Below are 26,306 nucleotides of genomic sequence, written 5' to 3'. Positions count from 1 at the left end.
CATTGAAATGATGATACACGCATCAAATTGAAAGAAAATGCAGCCTTGATATCATAATAGAGCAATATAACTATGGATTAACATTTGAATATTCTCAACCTGCATGCATTACAAGCCGTGGATAGATTTGACTTTCCTTTTATCTTTGTGCTCATTGAAATTTAAATACACATTTCAATTGTACAACGGTAATACAGCACCTACACGCCCTTCTGTCTTCTGAGATAATTTTTCAACATGATTTTAAGATTTTGACCTCGGTTGATGCCTCACTGGAAGAGCAGACGGCTCTACCGAAGGAATTTGTGAGATAAAGCAGAAGATGGTTGCTCTTCCATCATATGCGGCTTCAATCCTTCTTGCTGATTTGTAGTTGTACATTTGATGAGAAAATTAGAAACATAGGGCTTCTATTTCTGACGACGGAGATATTCTCGCATTTGCATGTGCATGTCTGCTTTTACTACCAGGCGCATCTTCTTTGTATCCTCCCATAGCAAGCCACCGCCTTCTCGAGCAAATTCACAAGCAGTCTCAAAGACCTCCTGCACGTGAAACAAGTGCCCAGGGAAAAAGGAAAACAGGCTTTCAATACTATAACGAAAATATGAAGACATCAGAGAAAAGAGCATTCTCAAGTACAATCCTAAATTGTTACCCTAGAAGGAAATTCGTCATAAAGATATGAAGGCATCATCTCAACTCTGTTCAGATCTGATTCCCAAAGCCTAATCTGTTACAGGAGAGTGCCTGTCAGGAATTAAAAAAAAAAAAAGGAATAGGAGGATTTCAATTCTGTCTTCCTCAAATTACTTTTAAAAATAAAGACACGATGTCAAAACTGGCTGTCTGATGAGCACACCAAAGCTTGCTTTGGATGGGCAGAGAGCCAGCTTAAATTCACTTGAAACCCAAAGACAAGCAAGAGAGTATCACAACTAAAAAAATCAAGAAAAAGGGAAACCTGATCAGTGACATTTTCAGGTACAGATGGAATTCGTTCCATAACACGAGGATGTGCATTTTGCTGAAGAAAAGAAATTATCTGCAAATATAAGCACTATTAGTTAAAAGAAGCAAAATGATTTGTGGAGTTCAGAAATTATTCCAAAACAGGAACCAGAACACATGCTCCCCAAACGTGCCTGGTAGAATACCAGGGCAACAGAAAGAAAAGAGAGATTCTGTAAGTATGTTTTTATACTAAAAATCCAAAGACAACTAAATCAATTTGACCATCTTTTGGGATTTTGTACAACACAAAATCATAATTCAGCTAAATTATACCAATTAATGTATGATATTTTGCACGTATCACGTGAATTGGAGGATAGTACGTCATGAGTTTGAATCCCAAATGGCAGTGGCAGATTGAATATGAGGTGATATATGATCTCATGACTTTGGCTCATTACCACTTTGCCATTGGCAGGACTAGGCCAAGCTATAGCTCAAATGTCTTGGCATTGGGGTTCGTGGCATCCTTCAACATTCCTAGGCATACCATTCCACATTTATTTTGGGATTGGAGTCCTAACATGTCGAGAATCTTAGGGATTGTTTGGTACACTAGCAAAAATTATGAAAACAAGAATCAAAACGAAAACTAAAAATCAAAAATAAAAACTAAAAACCAAAAACTAGCAATCTGCTTGGTTAATATTTGTAAAATTAAAACAAATTAAAATTTTCATTAAAAAATGCTCATTTCCGTCTATAAATCATATAATATTTTTTAAAAATATGATTAAAATGATAAACATGCAAAATAGTACAAATTTAAAATACTATATTGAAATTATTATACTTATTTTACTTACTTATTTTATTTTCAAAATCTATTTTACAATAACAATCGAATATATGAAAATCGAAAATAGTAAAAGTATTTTGTAATTGGTTTTTATTCAAATATGTATGGTCACTTTATTTTTTAATTTTAATTAAAGTGTACACAAAAAGAATGATTTAATTTAAAAAATTATTTATGGATATTAAAATTTTTTGGCAAAAAATTGTCAAAATGATAGAAAAACAAAAAATTTGGTTTTCAATTTTTTCACAAACAACTGTAAACCAACAATAGAAACAAAAAACTAACAAAATAAACAAATGCATTTTTATAATATTTTTCTTCACTATGCAAAATTGAAAACAAAAAATAGAAATAACAAATATACCAAACCAACCCTTACATTTCCACTGAAGAAAAGATTCTCATAAAACATGGGAAATCCCATTCCATGGAATCCTATTTTTGGGACTAAATTGCCCCCACTATTTTGGCAAGTTGGTCACTAATGCTCCCATAATGTAGTATTATTACACCCTATTTTATATTTCAAATAATAGCTTATTAAATAACAAATGCAGAAACCAATAAACATGAAAGTAATATTATATTATGTTATAATAATATTATTACTAAGCGTTGAATTTTTTCACTTATGATGATTGAAAATTTTAGGACATGAATTTAATTTGGTATTTATGTTTAGTAAATTCTATGCTGAAATATATTGCCCATAAAAATGTCCAGTTTAAGATGAGTGGAAAGCCTGCTAAGATTCCTATGTTGAACCAAACTCTTACATTTGCATCCTGTGTACGTTCTTGGGAATCTTAAGATGTGAACCAAACAAAAATATCCCATGAGACAAACATCTCATTCCCAGGAATAAGATTCCCAAGAATGTCATTCCATGGAAATATTTTTTATTCTGCGAACCAAACACCATCTAAGGGAGTAAACTTGCAGCCCCCATGACAAGACCCTAAGGTAGGGCACTTAGCCCAGGAACTAGCCCATTTAGAGCCTCCTACCATTGGTTCCCAAGGAATAAGGGCTTCCATGACCATGCCTCAAGACGAATGCCACAAACTGCTCATAGTGTGTGTTTGTGTGTGACACAATCTTTGCATTCATCAGATAAGATAAAATGGCACAGTGAGTAGTTCAGTGTGAACAAGGTAAAGTCTAAAATCCAAGTGTTTCAAAACATTATACAAAGATGGCACAAGCATGAAGCTTGACTGCATTGGAATACACTATTTCACTTTGTAAAAGAACAATAAAGAAGAGAGCACATGAATGCAAAGTCAAGGTCCTCAAGGGTACTCACTTGTTCTGATGTAATGCCATTTTCAAAAGCATTGTACAAGCTTTCTTTCGTTACTGCCCCAACTATAAGGTTAGGGAGTTGATACTCTATCCTGCAAGTTTCAAACTTTCAGCACAAATTTGTGGGAATGCAGAAACATATATAAGAAAAGTTCGCATCTGCAGCTATAAGGCAAAGATTGTAGGGCAGATACCAAAATATGCAAAGCTCATTTCACTCCTCTAGAGCAACAAAAATGAACAGAGCAAAAAGAAAGTGAACCAATATAGAAAAGATCTCCTAATTTTTCTTTAGGAAAAATAATTATCTATACCAGGCAGACAAGATAGTTTCACCATTTTTTCCTAGGATCTGAATACCGCAAATAATATTTTTTAGCAGGATAAGTGATTCTGGATCAAAGTTGCAATACAAAAACATGGAAAAGAGGTATCTTAGAATGTCTCCATCGTTAATCCTATATGATGTTTACCCCCATCTTGTCACCGTATTCTGATGCAATCACAAGGATTTTTGGGTTTTACATAGGTATAGGTGAATTTGGGAATTTGTTCATCAGTTTTTATCTGGTAATTTTCAGTTTGTATGGATTTAATATTGTCACCTTATTTTGCTTCCTTGTTTAGTTTTTAGAAGAGAAGTCAGTGTAAAAGCCCCCATCCTATAATGTTTCAGAGTCTTACAGCTTGCAATATTGAGAATTTGAAAACCCTAATCAAGTTTTTGCCTTTACCTTTTAATTTTCTGTTTATATCTACTTGATCCGTCTTATTTTCTCTTTAATTTCATTTATTTTTCCTGTGTTATTTCTTTTGCCAACCAGCCCTGCATCAACCAGTGCCTCATCTGATCCACCCACCCTGCCATCATTGACAGCCATCTTTGGCATCTGCCAGGTGCAACCTTAACACCCTATCCCAGTCATACCAGCCACAACCAAACCCCAGACTTCATCATTCTGTTCTAACCCTGCACAACTATCTATCCAAGCATTTCCACTACAATCATGTCCCACATGAAAGAGAGAAAGAGACAGAGAAAGCTACTGCAAGAACAAAGAAGAGGAACGCTAGGTAACAGGGAAAAGAAAACAGCTGCTGTTAGCCACCAGAACAAAGTAGAAGTGGCAGAAAACAAGAGTAAGCAGCCAGGGAAAAAAAAAAGCCACCATGGCAAATAACATGAAGTAGCAGGAAACAGCAGAAAGCGGGGAAAACTGTAGCTACAGCACTGGACTATGTCATCGGCAAAGCTACACCACACCATCACTGCCGTTCTCGGAATGATAGAAGAATGCCAACGCAGATTGTGTCCAAGTTTGAGCTGAGGAATGAATTTAAGAGACAGGATTTTCATTGCACTTTCTTGTGTCCTCAGAGTAGGTCTATCATTTTAAGGCTTTGGAGTTGGAGAGATAGCATACAACTTCAGTGTGGAAGAGTGTCACCTCAGAAGCTAGAGTAGCTAGTCAACCTAGGTCTGTTTCCTTCGACATTAGGAGGTGGTTTACATACTGAGTTTGTTCCTGTCACATCTAGGAGCTCTTATAACCCCATTCCATCTATTTTGGAAGTTAGTCAACTGTTAAGCAATATCACTCCCCATTGCCTCCAACCCAGTCTTCCATGAACGGGTGAAACACATTGAAGTTGATTGTCATTTTGTTCAAGAGAAACTTGTGTAGAGCTCATTACAATCACTCATGTGAAGTCTAATTCCAACTTGTTGATTTATTCACTAAAGCCTTGAGGGTGCTCGTATTAAATCTATTTGTAACAAGCTAGGAGCATATGATATCTATGCTCCAGGTTAAGGGGGAGTGTTATTGGTTAGTTTAGTTATTTAGTATTACTGTGGCGTATTATTGTTGAATTAGCAAGCGTGAATTAGTGCATGAGGAAGGATATACCATGGTTATGTACTTGGTATATATTATAAATAAAGGGAGAGATCTATCATTGTAATTAGGCCTTCTAATTTGCACAATACTCTTAACTATAACCATCACAAGTATGATGATTTTGTGATTAGACTCCATTACTCACACCTCCTTTAGGGACTTCTAGGTTTGGGAGATGCATGTTGGAGGACACATTAACCATTTTGGTAGGGATAAAGACCACTCTTGTAGTGGTAAGCAAATTCTTCAGGCCTTCCATAAAACTAAGATGATGTTCAGGCCTTCCATAAAAATAAGATTATGCTCATGTTGTGTCCCAATCATGCATGATGCTCCTACCAATTAGCCAAGGACCCAAGGCTAAGAAGCAAAACATTTGTCTTATATACTCCACTTCGACTCCCAAGACACCTTAGAAGGATCTTTGTATATATATCATTTGAGGTGCTGAAGATTGACAGGGGTCATGATTCTATTCTCATCGTAGTTTATATGTATTATAAAATGGCGCATTTCATTGCATAGTGTAACGATCTTGGACCCAACTCCGATGAGGTATTGTCTGCTTTGGCTCATTGGCCTCACGGATTTGTCCTATAAAATATGCTTCACATAGTTGGAGTCCAAACCATCCTTTTAAGCTCAAGATCTCCCTAGCACACATCCAATGTGGGACCGTGACAGGCTCTCCTATCCGATCTTTGATGCCCTCATCAGAGTGGCTTACACCCTTGTGTAGGATCCACCTACATCATAGTAACCCCAGGGTAGCTTTGATACCAAATGTAATGGTCTTGGACCCAACTCCGGTGAGGTATTGTCCGCTTTGGCCCACTGGCCTCATGGATTTGTCCTATAAAAGGCGCCTCATATAGTTGGAGTCCAAACCATCCTTATAAAGCCAAGATCTCCTTAATACACATCCAATATGGGACCGTGACACATAGCAAATGCTTCATGTGTAACTAAGCTCTTTTTCCATGAGATTTTTAGACTCCATGGGTTAGCCATTTTGATTTTGCCCATGTGTCTCAACAAACTAAAAGAAATAAATAATTTTTTTAAGAAAAAAGTTCTAATATTTAAAACAAAAATAAGACAAGTTTCAAAACTACAAGTAATAATCTACTTACTCTTTTTACCTATTATGCCATGTTTCTACTTAGACTTGTTTGGAACTTGGAAAAAATTAAGAAAAGGAAAGAAAAATATGGGACTCCAATAGCATCCGATAGTGTCACGAGCCAAGCTTTTTTGAGGCCTTATGTTTGCCTATGACAACTTGTATTTGGTGGGCAACCATCATGCAAGTTGTAGTGTACGGTTTATCCTTAAAGTTGAGCAGCAACCTAGTAAAAAAGAGTATTGACTCCTCACACATGATGATGTGTCCTTGTTCTAGTGTAGGAATTGAATAAAAAGTTCTTAAGGAGATGGTGAATGTTTATCAATCATTGTAAAACTCACTAGATATTGTAAATGAGTTTAGCCTTCTTGCCCCTTAGTAAACAAACACATTACCTACAAAGATGCATTGTGTTCCTTTGCCATTCACCATATAACTCGTGTTTACTTCATGCTTGTTGGTTAATCTTGTATGTTACAACTAGTGTTGCACAGCCCTTCACATGGTATGAAGTGTCCGTCCTGTGGCACAAATGGGATGTGAAGTTCATTACCTATTTCTAGAAGACCTATGGAAAGTATGACGCGAATGGTGGAGATAAACCTAGAGCTTGGGACTTCTTGTTGCCCACCACAGCATTCTCATACAATGTCTTCAAGAACGGGCTCTTTTTGAAATTTGAAGTTGCACTCAATGCCCTTCCATTTATTTTTGTAGGGTGTTCTGCTGAGCACATTTGTGACTTCACGTCATTCTTCAGCGAGTACTGATATACATCCAGCACAATAAAAGATGGCTATGCACATAAAATTTAATGAGCATGCCATGTGATTGTACACATACATCGTAAGGGTTGCCCCAAGCATTTATTTAAGAAATTGCACGCCTGCACATCTGGTCCTTTTCGCATGATATATTGTCTTCACCCTAATGCTTCCGTGTTGAAACTACCATATCATATAAGCATTGGTCCTATTTTCAGTGTTGAGGGCTTGACACCTTAGAGCCAACACTAGGGGTGTACAAGAATTACCGAAAAACCAAAAACCAGACTGAAACCGAACCGTTTAACATTCCGGTACGGTTTTTCAGTTTCAGTGTTCAGTCTCGGTTTTCCAATTTTAAAAATCCAATTTCTGATTTTGGTTTCAGTTTGGTTTTGGTTATATAGGAAAACCGAACCAAAAAAACCAAATTACATATTTATCTAAAAAATTCTGCCCAATTTATAACTCTTAAATATTATTAATTTTACAATCCTCAATTATTCATTAAATTATAATTTATGATAATATACACACATATTTAACTAAGGAGATGGTAAGATTTTACACATAAGGGTGAGGACTTTTGTCCCATGTATTAACGATGTGGGACAAGGATCTCCTTCATCTTGGTAAGCACCATGGAAGAACTTGAAAACAGAGCACAGAATTGAGTGGAGCTTCTTTTGAAAATGGCTTGATCCAGGGGGGCATGCTGCTGGTGGTGCCAGATGGGGTGTTCACTGTCTGACTGTAGAACAAGGCCTCCATTAAGCAGCAGGTGAGGGTGAAGAGGGGATGTACTATGCGGTCACCTTCAGCGCCACCCACACCTGCACCCAGGAGGAGCGCGTCAACATCTCCGTCGCCCCGACTCTGGCATCCTCCCCATCCAGACCCTCTACAGCAGCGACAGCAGGGACTCCTACGCCTGGGCCTTCCACGCAAGCGCACGATGTCGTCAAGATCCTCATTCATAATCCCGGCATGGAGGAGGACCTCGCCTGCGGCCCTCTCGTCGATTCTGTCCCACATCGGTTCGCATGTACATTTGGGGAGTCTTCTCCACTTATAAAAGCAGGCCTATTCTCCCCAATTCTTCACATGATTAACTTCTTGCTTGGCTCTTTTTAATAAAGGCCCATTCAACAATTTAAAGTGGGCCTTGAGTAGTAGTATTATTGGGGTGAGGTACAGTTCAGTCAAAAACCCAAAACTGGAACGAAGACTCGGTTTTTTTAAACCGAACCATCGATTTACGGTTTGGTAACGGTTTTCAATTACAAGAATCGATATGTTTCAGTTCAGTGTTTGGTTTTGAGTAAAACCGAACCGAAAAAAACTGAGTACACTACTAGCCAACACTTGACTAAAGCACATTAGAGCCTCCCATTGCACATGCAAACATCTCTCCTCATGAAGCAGCAACTCTATTAGATCCAACTCCAGCTCCTTTCTTCTGCATCTTAAGAGTAGAGAAGAGCATCCTGTGTATACAAGATGGTGGTTAAAGATGAGACCTCATGAATTGGATCGATTGCCAGATTTCTAACTCTGCATGCCTTACCAAGGATGATTTGCATAAACTTGATCTAAATACATGGTCAGTACATCCATCTTCCCTCACCAGAGCAAGTTTTACCCACCCTTGGGAAAATTATGGGAATCACCCTTGATGGGATATTTGTGTTCAATATATGCATGGCGCCATTGGAATAATTTAGGATTTTCTTGTTGGATGTTATGCTATAATTTTTAGTTTTTGAGGATTTGATATTGTTTCCTAATTCTATTTCCTCGTTTAGGTTTGAGAAAGAACACCTATACAAAGGTTCCATCTTGTAACATTTCAGAAATTTGCATTGTTAAGGATTTGAAAAGCCTAATTGAGTTTTTTGCGTTTTCCCTTAGCTTTCCCTTTTCTCTTTAATTTTCTCTGTATTTTATTTTCTCTTTGATTTCTTTTATTCTTCTTTCATTTTCTCTTTTGGCAACCAGTCTTGCATATCTATCTCCCTTTGTGGCAGAATATGATAGAACTACACTAAATCAATACCAAATGATACATCAAGGGCACTGATTTCCTTTTCTAATTCCCTTTTTCATATCATTCTCATCCTGCCCTTGTGCATACATGGCTCCTTATTTGATTTTCCATGAACTATGGGCATAAATTATAATAGAGTCCAAAAAAAAGCAGATGCATGCATGCACACACAGACTTTAGAGAGGTGATTCCATAAAGTCATAAATCATTAATTTCCTAATGATAGAACACTTTGTATGCTGCAACATCGTAAAATTCTACATTGTGATATGCAAACATACCTTGAGAAAAGGCGTAAAATCTCACAGTGCAATTTAGATGACGAATAAGCATACATCCTAAAATTTGTTTCGATAACTACAAATCCCTGAGAGGAGAAAATGATATAATTAGAAAATTTCACAATTGAAGCTGTAGAATTCTTTGTTTCATGGAAGAAACAAACACAAAAAATGGTGAAAAGATAGATAAATAACTAGGGCAGTGTATTTGCAAAACAGTGATGAAAGGGGCCTTGGGTCATTAGCACAAACCAAGCATGATTGATTTTTGTTTAAATTACGGCAAATTAAAGCATTTTTTTGCATAATTTGAATATAATTAATGGTGCCAAGAAAATACCTGTTTCCGGGATGAAGAATCTGTTAAGCTCATTGAAAGATTAGTAACTAATTTAGTAGGAATAAACCAAGTCTCTTTTCTACCCTGGACAAAGACAAATAAATGAAGATTGTAGAAAAGAAATAATTAATTTATTATGTGATGGTGAAGCTAATTAAATACAATAACAAAAGAAGGCAGTATCCACCTGCTGAAGTTTGACCAATCCTAAATCTGCAAGGTCCTTGATTGTGTTTCTCTGAACCTCAGTCAATGTGTTCACATTATATGCCTGTAGAAGACACAAGCCCACAAGTGACGTAAGAAATGATAAAAAAATTTGGAAACTATTTCATCAATATCCAAATGACACTTGAAACAATATAAGGATGTGGGGAGAAAAGAAATAGGGCAGCCCAGTGCACGAAGATCCTGTGTATGCAGGGACTGGGAAAAGGGCAGACCACGGTGGATCTATAGTACACAGCCTTCCCATGCATGCAGTTTTGCAAGAGGCAAGAAGAAAGATAAAGCAGGAAGAGGACAAGAAGTCGTCAAAGGAAACCCAAAAGCAAGAAAGAAAAGAAAAACTTAAACCAACTTGATTCAAAAACCATTCCTCAGCTGAATAGAACACCTCAAATTAGGTCATTCATGTTGGCCTCTTGTCATCTACTCATACAACGTCCAGTGTAACTTTTGTCCTTCAGGTTCAGACGGCCAAAATCCTGTCTTATCCATCAGTGTTTGGGAGTAAGGATTTCAAGCCTTGAATATGTTGGGAATTGGAGGTGACAGAGCACAACGAGAAATTAAGTCTTACTGATTTGAGTAAACAAAATAGGTGCCCAGCGCCTTACATTTGGACTTTAAACAACAAAATACTCACACATACTCAAGTATATCTCACAATTACAAATTTACAATCTGCCCAACACTCACACAAATCTTACACCCACACTTGGGTTGGTGCCCAACACGCACCACTCACTTTCTCTTGACACTTGCACAAACACACACACACACACACTTCTTTCTTGCCTGCACGAACAATGGAGCCTTGAGCTCTTATATAGCACCTCACAAAATTCTAGAAGGTTTCTAGAGACAAAGGAAGAGAGAATTTTAGAGAGAGGTATTTCTAGTGTGAGAGATAAATTTCTTGAGAGAAGGAGAGAGGAATTTCTAGAAAGAGTGAAGTTTCCAAGAAGTGAGAAATTTCTGGAAAGAGACTAATTTCTAGGAAGTAGAGAGGGAAGGAGATTCTAGACTCTAGAGAATGAGAGAGAGTCGGTGTTCTTTCTATACTCCCCCTCAACGGCTACTCTCTCCTAATATCATTCACTCATTCTAGAAGTCCTACCAAGTTATTATTCGTATCTCCTGAACTTGACAGCGCTGAGTCCTTTATTAAATAGGTCTACAACTTGGTCTTCAGTATTAATGCACGCTACTCCATCTTCTTCAGTTGGTATATATTAGCATATTTGGGATTGGCCTTCCGTTGTCTAGTTGACCTATGAATTTTAAGCAGAGGATCTTCTTCTCTTCCAACTCATCTAATTGACTCAAAGTATCTTCTTAGCCTTGGGGTAAATTCCTGTCTGCCATGGACTAATAGATTTTTCCAAGGACTTAATTATGGATTCTTCTCTAATTTGACCTTCCAAGGGTTCAACTTCCTCAACTCTCTCTTGGTTCAGCTGAACATTCTCAATCTGAGTTTGCTCCTGCATCTTGTTTTCTAACTTCTCCTCAAGTGTCCTTAGTATCTAGAAGCAATATTACTAGTGAAGACAACCATGATGATGTCTCACTGAATATTACATTCCTAGAGACATAACAACAACCGATTGTGGGATCACAACATCTCCATCCCTTAGACTGCCATAGCCCACAAATATGCATTCAATAACCTTCTTGTCGGACTTCATCCATAAATGATTAGGAACATATACATAGCATACACAGCCAAATCCTCGAAAATGACTTACCATGGGTTTGATGTTACACAACTTTTGTAGGGTGTAGTGAATCCCAACTTTGCTTGAGGTAAGGTAACCTATTAATCATGTGCGCTGCAGTCTTTATGCACTCGGCCTAAAAATGTGGCAGCATGTTCTTGGCATGTAGCATGCTTCTACATATTTCTGCAAGATGTTGATTCTTTCTTTCTTCTACTCCATTTTGTTGTAGTGTGTCAAGGCAAGCCAATTGTCTGGGTATATTAAATCTTTTGATGTATGCTCTCCCCTATTATCTGTGTGCACTGTGTAGACACCGTATCTTCTACCCTTTTTCTGTTTCCGCCATCTTTTTGAATTCCTTAAATTTGTTTAATGCCTCTGATTTTTCTTTTATAAGTCAACCTAGACGTACCTGGAGAAGTCATCTATGAAGGTTATCATGTATTGGATCAGTTCAAAAGGTTTCTTGGCTCTGAATGTTGAATCTTCAAATGGTAACAGATTTGTTTTTCCATACTAGGCATCCAGCACACACAATGTCTTCTCGAACATCTACCTGGGGGAGACCTTTGAGCATTGATTTCATCATTATTTTGAGCTTGTGATAACTTACATGCCCAATTATTGCACGCCATAAGTCCACTGTCTCATTCTTTCTTGTCTTATCTACGTATGCATCTTGAGCTAACATAACGTGGATAGAATCCAGCCTTTGTCCCATCATGATTGGTGCAGCCACGGGTTAGAACTCTTGTGACACCTTAACATCGTTTGGGCTGAACACTACATGATTCCCTGAAGCTGTGAACTGCGACACAAGTAGCAAATTTTTCTTCATTCTAGGAATATACAACATATTTTGCAGTTGCACTCATTGTGGGCTAGACCTTGGTACTATCACTGCATTGCCAATATGAGTTGTTGGTAGTTTAGAGTTGGTGGTTACCACAAGTCGTCCTCCTTTATATTAGACATACTTTGTAATTTCTCTATATCTCCAATCATATGATTGGAACATCCATAACCTACTATCCAATAACTATCATAATTAAATAGTTTATCACTTATTGTAACAAGTGTTGATTCTTTCTTTGGGTCAATAATGCAAGAAGTTGCATGCTCTTTCATTAGACTTGTCCTCCATTACCGCAAAGGAAGCTTCACGGTTGCATTCATCCTCACTATCATTTTTACTTTGGATGGATATCATGGCATTCCCTTCAACTCGTTCGTACCAATAGTATCGAGCGAAGTGTCCTCTCTTCCCACATATAACATTGGTTGTTTTGCTGCCGATATTTCTTATCTTCATTTTCTTCTTTGTCGTGGTTTTGTTGAGCCCTCCCTCGTTGAGAGCTCCTCTTGTCTAACCTTTTTTAGTCTTCTTGCATCCTTCTTGATTTGATTTCTCCAATGTCTGTTCTCGCAACCACTTTATCCTTTCCTCTAAAGCTTCTCTTATTAAAGAGATCCTTCTCCTCATCCTTTAGTAAGACAATAGACATCTGTTTGTCCAAAGCCTCTCGGTCAGCTAATATATTTTCCAACTCCGTAACAGTTGGTTCTTGGGTCCATTCATGAGTGGCTGTGATGAGATTATTATATTCTGGCACAAGGTTGTGAATAATAATTCTTCTCATTCTCGTCTCTGAAATTTTGTTTTCTAGGTCTAACTTTGAAACTTCTTCACAAATAGATTTAAATTTTGTAAAATATTGACTTGCCATTATATACTACTGCGAGGCAAACATAAGCTCATTTTCTAACCATTGGAGCTTTGCATCATTTCTCCTAGCAAAAAGAGTTGCTAGGGTGTCCCATGCATCCTTGGGCGTTTTTGCATCCTTGATGCGTTGTAATAACTCGTCTTCTACTGTTATTACCAGCACATACAATTCTTTGCCGGATCTTCACTTCCATTTCTTCAATTCTTCAGCATCAATTGGTGGTGTAGTTTGACAACCACCAATGATTTTCCATAGGTCTTGTACAAGCAGGTAAAACTGCATGCAAATACTCCAATGTTTATAATTATTGTGGTTTAGCTTCTCTATGTTGCTTGTCAAGGTTGCAATATCTGCCATCATTACTTGGTGATGTGCCGCACTTAACCAACTAAGCTTGATCCGAAACCAGCTGACTTCATAGTCCCTAACTGCATACTAGCCGAATTTCCTCATGCCTAGATCACTGGCTCTAATACCACTTGTTGAGAATTGGAGGTGGCGGACCACAGCAATAAATTAACTCATTGATTTGAGGAAACAAAATAGGTGTCCAACACCTTACACTTGGACTTGTAGCAAAATACTCACATACACTCAAGAATATCTCACAATTACAATGTGCCCAACACTCACATAAATCTTACTCCCACACTTGGATTGGTGCCCAGCACCCACCACTCACTTTCTGTTGGCACTTTGCACACACATGCACACTCTTTCTTGCCCACACCAACAATGGAGCCTTGAGCTCCTCGCATAGAAAATCACAAAATTCTATGAAGTTCCTATAATAAGACGCCTTGAATTTTCTAGGGGCAAAGGGAGAGAGAATTCTAGAGAGGGATTTCTAGTGAGAGAGAACTTTCTACAGAGAGAGGGAGGAATTTCTAGAACTAGAAGAGACAAATTTCTGGAGAGATAATAAATTCTAGGATGTAGAGAGGGAAGAAGGTTCTAGAGAATGAGAGAGAGTCGGTGTTATTTGTACAGGACACAGACTTGGGACACTTTGGACAAACTCAATACAATTCTGCACAGTGTTTGGTTCAAATCCACAAAACCCACATCCAATGTTTGAACTCCAAGCTCCCAAACACATACTAAGAAGATCTATAAATCCAAGAGATGGGAGTCCGTGCGTAGGGGAGAGAGAGAGAGGGAGAGAGAAAGGGTAAACTTTCCATGGGAAACATGCCTTATAATTAGAAGCATACAATTGTTAAGGAAAAATTAAAATGGCACACATTTGACTAAATCCTTTCTCGTAACCATATATCTAACAAGATTATTGCTTAAGTCTCAAAGCAAGAAGCATAGTATAACTCTCTTGAGGTAAGCTTCCAAAAATGTCTTTTCAAAACCTCACCCACAAGTGAATAATTTTCTACTTTAATAAGATACAATCTAATGCGGTAATACCTCGCCTGTGACGTGAAAACTAAGCTCTAACAGAAATGAAATCAAATCTGCTGCATCCACTCCTCGCTCCTGTGCCAACATCAAAAACAAACCAAGGTTGATGAAAAAAATAAGTACTGAGAGAAGGCAAACTCATATAATTTTAATTAGCCATCCAGCAGACCTAATGCATATTCACGCAAAGCTCATCTAAAATTTCAAAGCCGGTTTATGGATTTGAATTTCAAAATCTAATCTGAGCCGGACAAGTTGCTCCTCTGCTGTCAACTGTAGGTTCACAATTTAAAGGGACTGAGGTAAAGATTATATGGGTTGCGTTTCAAAGACGAAAAAAATCTTTGGCATGTTTTAAATATACAGCTGATAAACAGGATCAATGATTCTTCATAATAATACCACATAAAACTAATATAATATCCTATTTCCAAAAATTATTTGTTTTTTGAACTGTAGAATGCAGGGGTTAGAAAATATACTATAAAAAATAAATGTACTAAAAACACAGATATCGAATCTCATATTATAATTATCATATGTTACATGAGATTCAATTACGTGGGAGGCTGAGACATCATCATGACAACTGTCAATTGAGAAAACAAATATGATATACTTTTCATCCTTATTCAGGCCAGATCCTATGCTAGTTGAGAAGCCTTTTTTGTCCAAGAAGTACCATCCATGTTAATATTTTGAGTCATATATTTCTCAGAATGTCCTCATCTGTAATTTTATATTTCAAGTATATTCAATAATTTAGGTGAATATTTTATGGTTTATACCACTAAAAATATTTAAGGAGGCAAGCTTCAACTCAGTGATACGGGTGTCGCATCCAAATCTGAAGGTCAGGGTTTCAAATCATAAAAACAATCTCTCTAAGTGTGGAGGTAAGAATGCATAAGTCATGGCTTTCTTAGGCACTTGATGGCCCAGGAGCCTCATCTGCTGGGTGTTACATTACTGAAATATTCAATCTACTGAATGGCTAGTCACTGCGACACTTTTTGCACATTACCTAGCACTCTAGTAGAAAAACAATACGGGCATTTATATCATCCTTGAACCTTAATTGGTCGTTGATATTACAATTTAAAGGTAAGCATTCGTAATTATTACAATTTTTTTGTCTATAAAAAATTAAAATGTTAAGATTGTGATTTTCTCTTCACTCAAAGATTCCCCCCCAACCCACTCCCAAAAAAAAAGTTCTTAATTTTGAGGTGCTTGATTACATGAACAACAAAAGACATATAAAATTTTACCAGCAATAAAGAAAAAACTTTAAGTTCCTTCATTTAAACCAATTTCTCAAATGGCCATACCTCGGAATTTGAGATGTATTCCCTGATGATGTACCAAAGTTGTGCATTTATATCCATCAACTGTGAGTTGCACCTGATCAACTAGTTTTCTAATAAAACTAATTATGAGAATAAAAGAACTTATAATTCATCTGATACCATACCAAGAACTGGAAACCATTCTCAGTTAGTCTTGGGGCTTCTTTCTCTCTGTAAAAATAGCACACACACACAAAACATCAGATATAAATACTGAATCATTGTTCTCCAAGTACACAAACAAAAAAGGGATAACAAAGAAGGTTAAACATGAAATAATGATCAGAGGGAGAAGGACCTTTGACTCAACAGGCCTCGCTGGAACACTTTCATCATAGAAGAGCTGAAGTTTGTCACTCTTTCAGATTGGGTTGAATTTATAAGATGCAGCAAGAAACACTGATTTACCAAAGTTGCAAGCCACAGTAAGAGGAGCTTTTTTACAATGAACTACGTTAGGATTATACCTACTTCATTGTTCCATAAAAAGGATTACCATGACAAATAGGAACTACACCACACTGAACCAATTTGCAGATGAGATGGTAACAGGATATAGAAACACAAAGAAGAGGTCGCACCTCCCACTGTTCAAGGGCATAAACCTCCAAGTCCTCCAAGGTTGGGAGCCTCACTGTGATATTAGAAGGCATCGCTTCCCTCGATAAAACTCCACTGCAGTATTCAATTTGATGCTCATATACAGTATATACTCATGTTTCACAAACTCTATTTGAACAGAACACTGCATTTTAAGGGTAAGAATATTAATAAAGTAAACAATTTGACAGCAGCTCCATATTTTTCAGGTTTATTATATAACAGACCAAAAAGGAGGGGGCTTTGGCTCTTGCAAATTTGGTGTCTTAGAATTTTGCTTTAATGGGCACTGAGATTGCGGGTTTTTCCTTTGAGGAGCCTTTCCTTTGGCATAAAATTATTAAAAGCTCGGCTTGCAGAGTAATGGGTGGGATGCTCAATTAGGGTTGAGATGTTCTTGTGATAGTCAAGGGTATTTCACAGATATATCCCCTACTTATGCTAAATTTATTGTGGGCAAAAGCTGCTACATTCGATTTTGGGAAAAAATTTGGGTGGAGATTTCTTTGCTTTGCTCCTCTTTTCCTCATTTCCATGGACTGTTATTGACTCACAATTTCATAACGGGATGAATTCTCTTCGGAGTTGGGATCTTCATTTTCGTGGCTCTTAATGATAGGGAGGTGTTGCTGCTCATCTACTTATTGTCTGTTTGAGGGTAGTGTTCCTTCTCTTATGAGGTATTATTGATAGTGGATTCTTGATTCTTTAGTGGAATGCCCTTGTAAGTCTTTTCTGATCATTTGATCTGTAAAAACACATCCTTCCAACTTCATTTTTCTATCTGGAAGGCTAAAATCACTTTAAAGATTAAGGATTTTATTTGGTTAGTTTCTCAATAGAGTTGACACTAACCATCTATTGCAGATAAGGGAGTCCTTTTAAGACTTTATCTCCAAATGTAACACCCGCATCCACACATGCCATCAAAATAATCTTGTTTATTTAGTCATTAAGTTAATTTAAAACATTTGTTAATTAATAAAAGTTAGAAATATAAATTAAAAATAATCAGAATTAAAATAAAAATATATTGAAAATATACTAATTATTTATAAATAGTTAACAAAACATATAAATAAATAAAAGATAATAATAAATTATTAAAGTAATTTTTGGATTACATTATTTATAATAGAAAACAATTTATTACTATGAAGGTTTTGATTATTTTATTAGATTGTCGAATGAGGTTAAAGTTATTTTATTAATAATTAAAAAAAAAAGAAAAATAAAAAATGCGTGTTTAAATTCCCCACGTGTCAGCACACTTCTTTTTTCCATCCCCCACCATGCATCAGCATACAACCTTTCCCCCTTATCCTTTTCTCTTTCTTCGTCCTTCCTTTCTCCTTCTCTGCACTCCTGTTGTGTGTTGGGCCTCTTGCACAAGCCATTCCTCTCATCAAATTTTATTATTTCCTAAACTTTTCAACACCCCTGATTTCAAATATATAATCAGAATTTATTATTTTGCTTCTAATCATGTGCTTTGGGAAGTTGGATCAAGCCCTACAAATCTTCTTCATTCATTGATCTAAGTAAATAAATTTATTTTATAAAATAACTTTTATTTTCAGTTTGAATAGTCATTTATGACCATTGAAGCATGGCTTACATAACCAAATATATTATTCCATTTATATTAATTGTAAAGTAATGTAGGAAGTGATATTTGGGTCTCGGTAAATAAGAACCATATAATGAAATTTTATTATTGTATTGACCATTGTGGTCCACCCCTTCCCTAGACCCCGCATACGTGGGAACTTTGTGCGCCGGGATGCCCTTTTTATTTATTTATTATTATTGTTTCAATTTCCTTGAGAAGTTAAAATAAAAAATTTAATTTACACATAATATTTAACTGATCTTGACGTTAAAATAAGAGTTTTACTGTACAAATAGTAATAATAATGTGAAATACATTTTTCCTATAATCTAGATATCTTCTATGTTTTAATATCATAGTTTGACATATATTTTATTTATCTCCATGAAAATTAATTTTATGGCATAAGCCTTGCATAAACAGCATAAAATTTGTTTTCTAAATACCAAGGATTTAAGGGAATATTTCTGAATAATAATAATAACAACAATAACTACTACTACATCAATAAGCATATCCATCCATAGCATGCATACACATGCACAATTGTCCTAACACACAAATTGTTATTGATTATTAGGTGTAGATAATCTTCTGGCTAGTGACCTTGGGATAGGTGGTACCCCGTAACTCTGATATTCTTTCTTTATGTGAGTAGATAATAGCAGTTATTTTTATGAAATATTTCTAAGAATACAAAAATTATTCTACGCAAATTCATCTCAAGGTTTATTTTTAAAAAGTTATATTTTAAAACATTGATTATATTGGTACTTAAATGTTAGTTTGAAAAACTGACATGAGCAATGTTATTTTTCAAAAAATTGTTATTTTGTGATTATATTATGTTTTGAGGATAGACCTGGTTGTTTGATCTGCTACTACGATCCTGGAGTGCAAGGACCTTTGTCCGCCTCATTTATTCTGTTACATATGATTCTGATTATGGCCCTCTCTACATGCATGTGATTCTGATTCTATCTATTATTCTATATTTGTTAATCTGCCATAATTGTGTGCCTGCCAGGTTCTGTACTCAAATTTTTATCATGTGTATGGATATGAAAATATTATGATACATATGATATCTAATTTCTGAATACTGATGACAAGATTATATTTGGTTTTCTGAAAGAACAACAGAGTTTTCAAAAATTATATTTTATAAGCACACGGTAGCTCTTGTTACCTTTATTACCCATTCACTGAGCGTCATCTCTTTCCAATCATTTTAAATTTTGTAGAGTAGGTTGTGCATATAGTTATTCTCCCACAGTCCCACTCCTGTTACCAGTAGAGGGATAGAGCTGTGCTACTTTTCCGTCTCTTTTTGTACCAGTGGGTGGGTCAACTGTCTCTTTAGATACTCTAATTAGTTTTTTTTTTTTTGGTTAAATTGTTTGGGAACCTTCATAATTTTTGGATTGTACTGCAAGACTGTTTAAAATAAAAATTCTCCATCATCTAATCCCTTGATAAGTATTCTAGGAGTATCTTCTCCAATTTTCAATATCTATCATAGGCTTAAAATTTGTATTTATTCCGATAGTCCATTCTGCCCAGTTAGGTGGGACCCACTGGGTTGGGATGTGAAACCAGATGGTGTTTTCTTTGTTTTGATAGTTCAGAATATGTGTCTGACTTGTTCCTTCATTTCTCTATTTCATGGAGGGTGTGTAACAATCTATATGTCCCATTTGGAGAAATTTGGGTTTGTGGAATCAGTGGAGTATTTTTTGCCATCTCATTTTCAGGTTTTGGGATTTGATTGGAGCAAATGCTTGTATTTCCACAGGAAAGAGGATGACTTGATCTATGGTTTTGGATAGGATTAAGTATTTGGCCTAAGCCGAGGTTGTTTCAGAGCAGTCTCTTTGTCAGACTAGGTGCATGATTGCATGATTGGTAGGCAGAGCTGTTTTGAGTCTTCTTCTTCTTCTAAGGAGGATATCTTATGCTCTGTTTGTTTTTTTTTTTTTTTTATAGCAACCTTATGCTCTGCTTTGTACTTTCTGTTCTCTTTAGTAAAACCTATTTTTTCAATTAAAAAAAATTATATAATATATCAAATAAATGTGGCATTTGAAACTGGCTTAACCAAGAGAAATGACAAGGTAAGAAATCCAATAGGACAAAGTTAAGCCATGACAGCATAACTTTGATCATAAATATATCATATATGTGAATGGACCAGAAAGATAGATTTTTGGGTTAAGTACAATTTAAACAATATTCCACCAAATCAGGCCATCACCATAATTTATGATGATGATCCAACGATATGATGATGATCCAAGGAGAAGGTTGAAAAAATAGATTACTTAGCTAATTTCTGACATTTAATTTGTAGAACTTGAAATTATATGACTGCAGCAAATGAAGATACACTTACCCATATATTAAATGTTTCTGGACGATAACCTGAAATGTTGGATTTAATCGGTATGTAATTTCCCTTTTCCTGCCAGATAATCAGAGAAGTAGAGAAAGAGAAAAACCATATTGAGTTGGATTCTAAGTTACATTCCAACAATGCGAAACAACACTACAATTGAAACATGGTAACTTATTTAGGCATTTCATATGAAATGGTGCGCAATGAGGCTAAAATAATTAAAAATACGTAAGCAAATAACTGATATACAATTAACTTTACCTAAAGTTCCAAAACTATGAACCTCATATAATGCAAGTGCGCGAAAATACCATTACCTTATATAAAGCAAATGCGTGAAATTACCATTAATTCTAGATTGAACTCAAATGTGCACAATTAGGAGTTAACTGTTGTTATCCTAGAGAGGGGGGGGGGGGGGGAAGAGTTGATTGTTCATTATCTTATACTTACACACTTGCGAAAGGTCAAAAAGGCAGCCTACACATGGGATTGGTCACAGAGACATGTGAAAAGGTAACAATACCAATCTTGGTCCTATGATGTTTTAGAGATTCTTGGCTAAGTTGGCTCAAATCAGAGTTCATTGAGGAGAATACTGACCCCTCAACTTTTTCCTAGGCTGCTCGAGTGCCTATATCAATATCACCACTCTCTCTCTCTCTCTAACTTTTTTTCATAACAAATAAATTTATTAGACTGAGGAAAATAATTCAACTTGAAAAAGGAAGAAAATAAGGAGGATAAGATTTCTGCACAAGGAAAAGAGCCAAATAAAAAACCCAGTAATCAGCTCTACTCAATCGAGGTCACCGAGTCCCACTGTAAATCTGCAAGAGGAAGTCAGAAGATGATGAAAGAAGCCATTAGCCGAAATCCACAACGACACTAGGAATACCACTCTAATCATTAAGAGGGGTGTCCAAGATCTTAAAAATTCTTGCACTTCTCTCTAATCAAATACACCAAGGATGGCCATAATCAAATGCAGCCACAATCCCTCTCTCCTTACCCCTTCCAAACCCTTTAAAAGTCAAAGAGCAAAATGCCTCCTCAGAAGAAGGGCAAACCCTATTCTCTCCAAAAATACCAAACAATTTTTCCAAAGGACCAAGAGAAGTTACAATGTAAAAACAAGGGAGAGCAAGCCTCCACTCTTGAAGCAAAGGCCCACACATCAGGTGATCGAGCCTTGTAACTGCATTTCTGAACCGAGTTATTGGTATCTATTTTTTCCAAGATCGCTGTCCAGAAAAAGGCCTTAATTTTGGAGGGGCTTTCCAAAATGAGGGAGTGAGGGGCAAAAAGGGAAGCAGGGCATGAGTCAAATGAGAAAACAAAAATTACAAGGAAAAGGACCATAAGAACCAAACTCCAAATCTTTTGTCACACCCAGCACATAGATCAAAAGGGCAAGCTTGTTAATCTCTCTCATTAAGGATCCCTGCAAAATGAAAATCCCAAGAAGTCCACTCTCTTGCAAGTGGAAGAAACCAAAAATATGGGAGTCATTAAGAGAGGATAAACGAAAGAGATGAAGATAAGTGACAACCAAAGGAGCCTCCCCAATCCAATGATCCACCCAGAGTCGGTCCATTAACAACACTAAACCAAGCAAGAGGGCAAAACAAGGTGACTCTAGGACAAGAATTTCCAAGGACTTAAAGTGATATTAACCCCAATTATAGCATACCACCCATTTTGAAGAAGTTAAAATTTACGGTGGATAACCTTAGACCAAAGAGAGTTAAAGGAAAACGCCAGAAGCACTTCCCCACCAAAGAAGTGTTTTTAGACACCAAGTTACCAAGGCTCAAAACCTCCTTCCCTTTAGGACCTATTCCCTTTTGCATTCCCATTATCTAGAGGAATCCCTCCAACCATCAAAACACCATTAGTCTTTCTTGAATAGAGTACTCATTTTTTTTAAATATAATAGAAGTTATAAAATTAAAAGGGGGGAATGGTGAGAGTCAAGTGCATGGAAATGTCTTTGTATTTAAAACAAAATGAGGTTTTGACGTGTTGAATGTTGTTGGCTATCCATAGATCATACCAGGAATAAGTCCCAAAAAGAGATGGACCCAAAATTTTTCCACCCAAATGAACAATTATTAGTCCCAAACCTCCTAATGCCATGTAGAAGATAAACAAATAGTTTTTCCATTCTAGAGGAAGCTTCAAAGAAGTTCTGTTTCACCTATCACAATTCATATTTGAAAAGGTAGTAAAGTAAATATCAAAAGTTCTCTGTGTCAACTTGTGTTTGCGAGCATGCATGCATGTGTACTTAAGTGAAATCAAATCCTTAATCTTAGCTATTATATGTGATAAATACCAACTCACATAAGCCTTAAGCCTAACTATTTGGGATTTGCTTTTCCTTAATTTTAATCTGGAAGGCTACAAAAATAAGGAAGAATGGAGTTTCCCTTTTTAAGAATAAAGGAAACTATAATAATTCCACGCTCCGTTCGTATGGTACTTATGTATGATTCAAGTATTGTAAACATGGACATTTTTTCTTTCAGTATCCATTAAAATTTCATATTTTTCATGAACTCTGCACAGACCAGATCCTAGCATAATCCTTAAGAAACACTTTTCTTTATTAATATTTATATGGAAGAGTAGCAAAAAGAGATAAGTGATTAGAGCAGAAGAACAGTGGAATCAACCATCACTCGCATATATTCACTCTGCATCGTGCAAGCGCGTAAACACCCATGATTTGAACATACCTGTCAGCTGTTTCAATAAATACTCTCAGCTGAATTAATCGATCAATGGCAACTTTATGCTTAGAGAACCCATCCACAAGTAACCACTCTTCCATAGTTTTGGCTGATACTGGAACATCTATGTATAGCATTTGCAAAACATATTTCTTTGCCAAAGGTGGCAAAGACCTGAACAAACAAAACAATAACCAGTATTATTTCCCGTCAAAAGCCGTGTTGTACTGAGCCCCAACTCACTAAAATCTTTAAATTATCTTCCTTCATAATCTTTATCAATTTCTTAAAACAGCTTTTGAGTAAGCGTACAAAGAATCGTGAAAGAACATTCAAGAGCATGGTAGAAAAAAACGAATTTTAATTAATTAATACTTCGAAAGTTTCTAAACCATCATAAATCCATCAACCAATCTTAAATTTTGAAATAAATGAGCATCACTTAGTCCTTCTTACACATCAAACCAACACATATGACACAATAACTATCATTCAATAACAGAATCAATAGTGACCACACACACACACACACACTGAGTAATGAATACGGAGGGCAGAAAAAAAATTAAAAAAAAAAAAATAAACCTGATAATGGCTTCACAGATGAATGCATTGTCGTAGAGTTTGTCCAACTTGAAGGCAGGCAAAGAGGCCACCATGTCCATGAAATTTTTGGCGATGATCTTCACCTGCGGCATTCTGAGTCCTTTTCTTGATCTGAAGATCTTTAGGTTTACGTAGAGCGAAACGAAACGAAAATCAGACGAAGATGGGCCTGTGAAACCTCTGGGATTAAAGAGAGATTGATGGAAATTTCATTTGCATCTCTTGCGCAGTTGCGATAACAGTCTCGATGCTGGGCCTCCCTACTCCGTCGTATGCTTGTTTGGCTTATGGAGAGCTTGGCGTTCGTATATTTCATCGAGTGTGGTGCTCCAATTTCACTCCCCCGTCTCTTCCCCCCACGCACAGAGTTCTTTGGTATTACTTTGGTTTCTTATTTTCTGTTTTTAAAAAAAATTATAAAATAGTTGCTAATTTTTTATTTTCATTGTTTTTAATTATTTCTGGAAATTTTAAAAGTAGGAATCGCTTTAGAGAATTTTTTATTTTTTATTTATAGTAAAAAAATTATATAAACACGCAGTTATTTTCATACAGTGAAAAAATAAATCATAAAAACATATTTTCTATTTTTGTTATTTACTTTCAATTGTTTTTGAAAAGAATTAAAAACTAATGGATTGTTTGACATTATTTTTATTTCCTATATATTTTTTTATTTTTGTTTGTGAATAGTGAAAAATAAATAAATTATGAAAACTCATTTATTTTTAATGCAACTTTTTTGTTGTCGATTTTTAATTATTTTTCTAAAGAAAGTTAATTTTTAATGTTTGGGTAATCTGTTGTTGAAATATTTTAATATTTATAATTAATTTTCACAAATTAAATCATTCATATTTTATGAAAATTTTAACTAAAATTGAAATAAAATGATCGTATAAATTTAAAATATAATTACAACAACAAAATTCATTCAACTTCAAAAAAAATAATAAAATTCATTCAAATTTTATTTTTATTATTTTTAATTGTTATGTACAATAAGTTTGTTTTAAATTAAAATGAATTTTGAAATATAATACTTGTGCACAATAACTATATCAACTTTAATTTGAAATATTTTTATATTTTGTTATTTTAATTATATTTTAAATTTTTTATTTGTATTAACCAAATAGGAAGTTGGTCTTCGGTTTCTAGTTTTTTATTTGTGATTTTTAGTTCTCGTTTTCTTATTTTTATTTTCATAATTTTTATTTTTTGAAAGTGATACCAATGATCCCTAATGCATTGCAATTCATCAAAATAAAAAATAAAAAATACTCAAGTCTTTATTAAGTTTGGACAGGAAATAAATATTTGGTAGTAAATATTTCTTCACCTAAAGTTCAAATTTTATTAATTATTAAACATTATATTAACATTTAAATCATTAAAATAAGACATCCATCATTGTGATTTACACTAAAATAATAAATATGTGAAGTATTAGCCTTCTTGAGAGTTGTATTTTGTTAAGCATTGCGGTAAGACGCAAATAAGATGTGGGATTCATACTATCCTTATCCAAGAGTTGGAAGTGTCGTAATAATACACTTGTCAGGCGTGTAGCACGCACTAACTCTATATTTGGAGAGATTTTGGATTATAAGTTATATTGGATTTTGAGAAGATGTAGTATAAAATTGGATTGAAATTTATCTAAGTCCTCCTGAATCCAAATTTAAAATCTAAAATCGATGCTCCCAACACTATTTAAGTGTGGGTGTGTTTCGATAAATGTCTTGGCAAGTAACAAATAGAGCGTAAAATTTATACCAAAATATATTTTAAAAAAGTGTCAATAGTCAATATGTATCTTACTGAGAATCTTCTAAAAAAAACTTATGCCGAGTTTGGCTTATTGTGACTTTTTAAAAGGAGTTGATGAAAAAGGTTTTTCAAATAACTGCAAAAATTATTTGACCCATATGTGAAAAATGAGCAGTTGAAAAGAAAAAATTAGTATTAAAAAGTTATAAGTAGACTAAAATGTTTGAAATGAGTATTTTTGACCTATTGTTTATGGGTATTTTTGTTAAATTATTTATCAAAAAATAAATTTAAAATTAATAACATAAATTTTAAAAATTAACATATATGAATGATATGATTTAAAATGGGTATTGGATTATTTATCAAATAAAATATTTGTATAAAACAATATCATTACCACGACGGGCTCTAAGTTTTTTATATGAGTTAGAAAAAAAAATATGGACGGGAGAGGTGAGTGGGTAATTTTGTAATATTTAAAAACTATCAGGGACATCACTGGAATAAAATTATCTTTCAATTAAAAATTCAATTTTTTACTTTTAAATTCTTAATTTTTTTAAAAAG

General features: G+C 35.3%; 1 protein-coding gene across 2 annotated transcripts; it reads right to left on the bottom strand.

The window, feature by feature from the left end:
• Window positions 1-27: 27 nt before the first annotated feature.
• LOC131145059 (general transcription and DNA repair factor IIH subunit TFB2) lies at window positions 28-24,353 on the bottom strand. 2 transcript variants are annotated; one of them, XM_058094108.1, is made up of 15 exons: window positions 23,943-24,353; window positions 23,364-23,531; window positions 20,620-20,688; window positions 16,597-16,690; window positions 16,314-16,414; window positions 16,141-16,186; window positions 15,998-16,057; window positions 14,673-14,741; window positions 9,768-9,851; window positions 9,581-9,664; window positions 9,241-9,326; window positions 3,123-3,213; window positions 965-1,045; window positions 659-733; window positions 28-545 (listed from the first exon to the last, which is right to left on the bottom strand). In XM_058094108.1, exons 1-15 carry the CDS (start codon window positions 24,053-24,055, stop codon window positions 411-413), a joined length of 1,356 nt encoding a protein of 451 aa, XP_057950091.1. In that variant the 5' UTR covers window positions 24,056-24,353; the 3' UTR covers window positions 28-410. The 2 variants fall into 2 exon arrangements, 1 of the variants encoding a protein (XP_057950091.1); XR_009133958.1 differs by having other exon boundaries at window positions 487-545; window positions 659-750; window positions 23,943-24,328.
• Window positions 24,354-26,306: the final 1,953 nt, after the last annotated feature.

This window comes from Malania oleifera, chromosome 12 (assembly GCF_029873635.1).
Source record: "Malania oleifera isolate guangnan ecotype guangnan chromosome 12, ASM2987363v1, whole genome shotgun sequence".
Taxonomy (NCBI): Eukaryota; Viridiplantae; Streptophyta; class Magnoliopsida; order Santalales; family Ximeniaceae; genus Malania; species Malania oleifera.
The sequence above is the reverse complement of the archived record's forward strand: the minus strand, read 5'-3'. Positions and strand labels throughout refer to the sequence as shown.

Coding starts and splice junctions, on each gene's coding strand:
- LOC131145059 (XM_058094108.1), bottom strand. CDS start 24,055: ATGCCGCAGGTGAAGATCATCGCCAAAAATTTCATGGACATGGTGGCC. Junction 16,187..16,313: donor CGAGGCCTGTTGAGTCAAAG/GTCCTTCTCCCT, acceptor CTATTTTTACAG/AGAGAAAGAAGCCCCAAGAC. Junction 16,058..16,140: donor AGAATGGTTTCCAGTTCTTG/GTATGGTATCAG, acceptor TGCAACTCACAG/TTGATGGATATAAATGCACA.